Genomic DNA, 6490 nt, shown 5'->3' on the forward strand with positions numbered 1-6490 from the left:
AGGAGGGGAAAAAAGCAAAGGAGATTTATGCATCTTTGTCTGACCACATTGGTTTGGAAATGCTGCAGAATGGAAAAGTAATAAAATAAGAAGAGACAGTGTTTTCGGAATACTGTACAATCTTCCATTTTTTTATTTCCCCTCCCTATTCAGTTCTAAATATGGCAAATTCCATTATATTTATTTTCAAAAAATGTTGATTGGCATTCTAAAATTATTAGATACAATGTGCTTTTTGCCTTCCATTGACATGCTATATAGAAACTGGTTGAGGGATCAAGCCCACTGCTGTGATTTAAATCTTTGTTGCTTTCTGTTGTTTATTTGCCAGGAATAGTCTTGCAGACTATTCAGACAATGTTATATGTCTGAAGACTTTACAGACAATGTTATATGTTAAAATATATGTGTCTGGCTGAAGGAATACAAAACACGATTGAATTTTAATACTTTTTAAGTTGGGAAACATGTTCCTATGTACAACTTTCTTTTTCATTCCAGACATCTAACAAGCTGCATGCCTAAATTAGGAAGCAAGGTGGAGAAAAGTCCTGATTTTCAGTACTTTGCGTAGATGGTCAAAAAACAGAAACCACAGAAGAGTCTTATTTTAAAACTTCAGAACTTATACTGTTTGCTAGTTTAAATATGCTCTAAGTATTTCTTATTCACTAATTAAAAATAGAAGGGACGCGGTGGCTCAGTGGGTTAGGACGCTGAGCTTGTCGATCAGATGGTGGGCAGTTTGGCAGGTCGAATCCCGAGTGCCGTGTAACAGAGTGTGTGCTTATTACTCATCCCAACTTCTGCCAACCTAGCAGTTCAAAAGCATGTTAAAATGCAAGTAGAAAAATAGGGACCACTACGGTGGGAAGGTAACAGGGTTCCATGCACCTTTGGTGTCTAGTCATGCCAGCCACATGACCACGGAGACGTCTTCGGACAAGCGCTGGCTCTTCGGCTTTGAAACGGAGATGAGCACCGCCCCCTAGAGTTGGGAACAACTAGCACGCATGTGCAGGGCAACCTTTACTTTTAATTAAAAATACAGCCAAATGCCCTATTTCCTCAGTACATTGTATGAATTCAAGAAATGCCAATTTATTTCTTTTTTCCTCATTTCACAAATATTTTCACTTGGTTGAGGCAAATAAAAAGATACAAAAAATATTAATTGCAATCATGTTCAGATGGAAAGGGAGAAAAGAAGCAAAAAATTCTCCTGAATTTTCTATTGTCAAATGGAAAAGAAATGTGATATTTGAATATTTTATGTTCAAAAACAAACAGATTTTACCCTCCACAAGAATTGGCTGAACCAGTTTTTCTAACCATGCAAGAGAAGTCTTGAGATCCAAGAGCATTTCAAAATGCTTTCTTTACTCATCAACCCACTTTCTTAGGAAGGGCTGCCTATTTTGCTTTTGGTCAGTGGCTGGTAAATGGTTTGGTAAAAGGGTTTGTGATTGGTGCTACAATTATCTTTTCTGGAAGACGTTCCCCAAGTTTCAGGCATTGGGGGAGGAGATAAAGAGCAATTTTTAATTTTTAAAAAGTTAGAAGTACAAACTAAGAAGAAAAAAGAAACCAAAAAACCCAAAATGTACACTAGATTTAATGCTTATCAGTAGTCACTGGTTTACTAATAAATGTATTGCTATAATATTAACAACATAAAACATTGTAAGATACAATGTTATCTTACATTATTGTAAGATATCACATAATCTCTGACATGATAACACATATTGTTGCATCTTTTGATTAGTACAAAATATTGTCTTTTCCAAAACAGTTCACATATACCTGACGATCATTCCTTGGCATTAAAAATTTCACTTTTCAATTTCTCAAAATAATTATTTTAGCCACTCTCTGTGCTTGATAAAACTACAACTTTTCATTATCAAAACTAAAGGTTTGATATATAATTTAACATTATATTAAGTTCTTTAATATTTAAAGATTTCTTACACATTAGGCATCTTCAGAAGTAATGCAAAGACTTATTTATTTGGACTCAGTCTTGCTAGTGTATTAGAATATATTTTTCTCCCTCTCTCTTCTCTCTTAAATTCTCCACTGGGAATTTAATAGATGGCTTCCTTTAAAAAAAACAAGCTTTATTAAAATGTAAACTTTGCTTGTACCAAAACTCTTAGGTGAATCATGTGAAACTGCATCCAACCGAGAATGCAAGTGACTTCTTTGAAAATGGTTTCCTCTCCTCCCTTGTTTTCTTAAGGAATGCCTGCTGCATCTTTAGTGACCCCTGCAGATGTGATAAAGACAAGGTTACAGGTAGCAGCCCGGGCAGGACAAACAACTTACAGTGGTGTCATTGATTGCTTTGGAAAGATCTTAAGAGAAGAAGGTCCAAGGGCTTTTTGGAAAGGAGCTGCAGGTAACAATTGAGGGGATTTATCAGAAGGTCGGCAGTTTGGCAGGTTGAATCCCGAGTGCCGCGTAGCAGAGTGAGCGCCTGTTACTCATCCCAGCTTCTGCCAACCTAGCAGTTCGAAAGCACGTAAAAATGCAAGTAGAAAAATAGGGACCACTCCGGTGGGAAGGTAACAGCGTTCCGTGCGCCTTTGGCGTCCAGTCATGCCGGCCACATGACCACGGAGATGTCCTCAGACAAACGCTGGCTCTTCGGCTTTGAAACGGAGATGAGCACCGGCCCCTAGAGTTGGAAACGACTAGCACGTATGTGCGGGGGAACCTTTACCTTTACCTTATTAAGGGATGGGGGTGGTTCTGTAAGCCTGAATGTTAAATATGATTATGTTTTCATTTTATTTTCAGCTAGGGTATTGCGTTCATCCCCTCAATTTGGAGTAACCCTGGTGACTTATGAGCTACTGCAGCGATGGTTCTACATTGATTTTGGAGGAGTGTAAGTACCTTAAATTAACTAATTTGCTTTAGTGGGAGAGATCCAGACAATCAATATGCTATCAAAGAGCAAAAGCATACTTCTGGAGTTCAAAGTGAATATTGAAATTACATTATGATCTAGGGGTATGGGTCACTAGTAAGAAGAAAGAGGAAAATGGGCTTGGGTTACAGAAATGTTTTATTTTCAAAGAAATTTTGTTTAAAGGTTGCATTAATTTTTTTAATTTTTTTTTTGAATTGCAGAAAGCCAGCAGGATCTGAACCAGTGCTTAAATCTAGAATCACTCTTCCTGCACCTAACCCTGACCATGTTGGGGGTTACAAACTGGCTGTTGCCACATTTGCAGGAATTGAAAGTAAATTTGGACTTTACCTACCTCGGTTTTCATCAATGTCTCCTACCTCTAGAACGGCATTATAAGCCAAAACATACTTATAAATAATGGTTGGCAAAAGACCCATGTATCTGATCAATCTTTATACTTTAATCCTTTAGTTTTTCTGTCTCAGCGAAGCCTTATCTAGAAATCTCTTTTCCTTCCCCATTTTTCCAGTTTAGGTGTATATTTGTGCTTCCTATGTCAGATCACTGTGACATTTCTGCTAAAATATTGTTAATTTGGACCCATGAATGTATTTCCCCCTCCATCATTACTTATACTTGGAATTGTGAATGTACTTGGGCTGATTCATACTTAATTATTTTTCTTGTTGATGGGCAAACAGGGAATGTTGGGATGGTAGAATATGGCCTTTGGCATCGGATGAAGATGTTCTGCATCATGACTGTTTAAGTGGGTATCATGGCTGAGCAGCACTTCACATTCAAAGGGAAAAAATATGCTTTACTGTACAAATATGTGAATGTAGCCCATCTCCAATGGCTTAAAACAGCTGCTGCTTTTTCTGGGATCATGCAGTTGCCCTGTACAGATACCAGACAGTACCTGGAAATATACCTTTGGTTTAAGGAATGATAAATTTATGCCTTCAGGTATTCCAAAGCAACTACTTATTTTCAAAACAAACTTTATGGCTCTGTTGGATATACTCTTATATACATTCACGTGTGTACGTGTGTGTGTGTGTGTGTGTGTGTGTGTGTGTACAGTATATGCATACAAATTAAGGTGTGCGCTCACATATATGTATGTATGTATCTAGGATTTTCTTATATGCAACAGAGATCATATTATATGAAGAATTATTTAAACATCAGATTATGCATTGATTACATATTCAGTCTAACTTTAATAGGATTCAAAATGTATCAGTATGAGCCGTACCTAACTCTGAAAATTTATTTTACATACATTGCATTCCTGAATTATATTATAGAGCAATGTTTCTCAATCTTGGCAACTTTAAGATGAGTGAAGATCAACTCCCAGAATCCCCCAGCCAGTAAGGCTGCCTGGAGAACTCTGGGAATTGAAGGATTGAGAAACACTGTTAATAGAGCTTTGATGGGCAATGTGTTTTGTAACTTAAACAAATGTTAAGCAATTTACATTCCTGCTGACAAAATTATGACTAGATAAACCTGGGAAAGAAATGTAGTTTTCCATAATTTATGAAAATTGTGGAAGAACGTAGCCCTATTCTCCACAATGACATTTCACAAGAGTCACCAACAGATAGTGTTGTATGCTCTCAGTCATTTTCCGTGCTTTGCTGCATTGACTTGAATGGAGGCTGCTATCAACAGGTCTGGAATTTGCCCCTACTAATATTTGGAATATTTTTTATGTAATGCACTTAAGAGTAACTGCTGCTTGTTTAAATAAATGCAATAAAAGAATTTGAGCACTGGATTAATGGTGTTTGCCTTAATTGCTGTGTTGTAACTAGAAAATACTTGTGTGAAAGTTATCAATTTTATTGAATTAAAAGATTTTTAAATGAACAACCACCACCAAAACAAATCTTTTGCCTGTTCAGTTACTTCGAAAATGATCCACTCAGATCTCCTTGCATGGAATTGTGTGCTTGCAGCTCTGTCCATGGTCTCAATTCCATATGTAAGTTATGTGGGATTTGAAAAAGAAATCCTGGAGCTGGTACAGCATTCAGTTGGAAGCAGAAAGGGGATACAACATTGCCTCATGTCATAAGAGATTTCAATATTGCTAAGCACATTGATTTGTGCTTTAGATTGTAAGCCGCCCTGAGTCTTCGGAGAAGAGCAGGATATAAATGGAATTAACATATATATATATGTCCTGTTACTGCCATTACTTTTTGGAATGTAGTCTCCAATCCAGAAGTCGTACACACATATATTCTGGATGAATCAAAATAATTGAGAACAATCCCCAACATGTATGTTTGTGTGTGCGTGTGCACGCCTATATGCTTGTGTGCTAAAATAACTTTTTTTGTAATTCTAACTTAGCAACTATTTCTGTGTGTCGGTTGTTGATCTCTTCAAATATTGGATATGTACAACTTTTAAATTACATTGTAATACAGCACAAATGTACCCAAACTCTTATAAAATAATTTAAAAATTCCTTCTAATAGATTCCAAAGTGAAAACGTTGGACACCTTCGGATTTCTCATTTTTAATTTTCAGTCTATGATTCTCAGAATATTAGAACCATACAATTTGATGACATAATCTTTTAAGAATTGAGAGATATGGGCAGAAAAACCCAACTTCACAAATACTTCCTAGCAGTTGCAAGTATGCATAACTGTGCAGTTATATTTTCTCCGCAGGCCAGATGAGGAATTTGAACTATGCAAGGTGGAAAAATCTTTGCCCCAAGGGCTACTTTCTAAAACTCCTGCATTCTTAGAATTATACCACTGAAATTTAACAGAAAGTTGCTGATTTTCCACAGCACAATTTGTCTTTTCTTGAAACCAAAATATCTAAAACAGGTTGTAGGGTTCCATTAGATAAAGATATAATTCTTCATGTGGTCCCACATCTGTTGAGAACTAATATGAAAAAAAAGCTACTGGAAGCTGAGCTCTTATTTGCTACTGACAAATCTGTCAGCCTATTCTACTTAGTATCAGTACAAAATGGGTCTACCACTAGACAGACTTGCAGTGCTTTTTATTCTTAAATTTTTTAAGCTTTCAATAAAACCATTTGCAAGTTCAAATTATTCAAAAATCATAACCTAAAGTATAGTTCTGATGCTGCAGTTTATACTGATTTAAAATTTTGATTACAACAACAGAAGACTTGATAAATTCTGTTCTGAGCTGATACTTTGCAGTTTTGGAGCAAACATATATTTCCATTGACTGGATATGCCTTCTACATGAAAATCCATGAATGGTGAAGCAAGGCTAGTACTTGCTCCAGGGGTGTCAAACTCAATTTCATTGAGGGCCGCATCAGCATTGCGGTTGCCCTCAGGGGGCTGGGTGGGTGTGGCCTACTGGGTGGGCGTGGCTAGAGTGCGTATGGCCTACTGGGTGGGCATGGCCAGCTCTACATTGTTCGCATCAAGGGTGCCTATGGGGGCCTGAGTAGGAGTGGGACAGATCTGAGGGTCTCTGGCAGAAGGAGGGTCTCTGGGCTAGGGCAGTGGGGGCCATTCCCTCACTGTTTCCAGGATGGCTTTGTGCGCC

At 37.4% G+C, this 6490-nt stretch overlaps 1 protein-coding gene across 1 annotated transcript in view; it reads left to right on the top strand.

Moving 5' to 3' along the window:
* Window positions 1-4705, top strand: part of SLC25A13 (solute carrier family 25 member 13) — a 153744-nt gene extending 149039 nt beyond the window's left edge. Inside the window, exons 16-18 of the mRNA XM_083376358.1 lie at window positions 2246-2404; window positions 2806-2896; window positions 3142-4705. Of these exons, the coding sequence (XP_083232484.1) occupies window positions 2246-2404; window positions 2806-2896; window positions 3142-3319 (428 nt within the window). The 3' untranslated portion in view covers window positions 3320-4705. The remainder of the gene's footprint in view (window positions 1-2245; window positions 2405-2805; window positions 2897-3141) is intronic.
* The last annotated feature ends 1785 nt before the right edge of the window (window positions 4706-6490 follow it).

This window comes from Vipera ursinii (assembly GCF_947247035.1).
Source record: "Vipera ursinii genome assembly, chromosome: Z".
In the NCBI taxonomy this organism is placed as follows: domain Eukaryota; kingdom Metazoa; phylum Chordata; class Lepidosauria; order Squamata; family Viperidae; genus Vipera; species Vipera ursinii.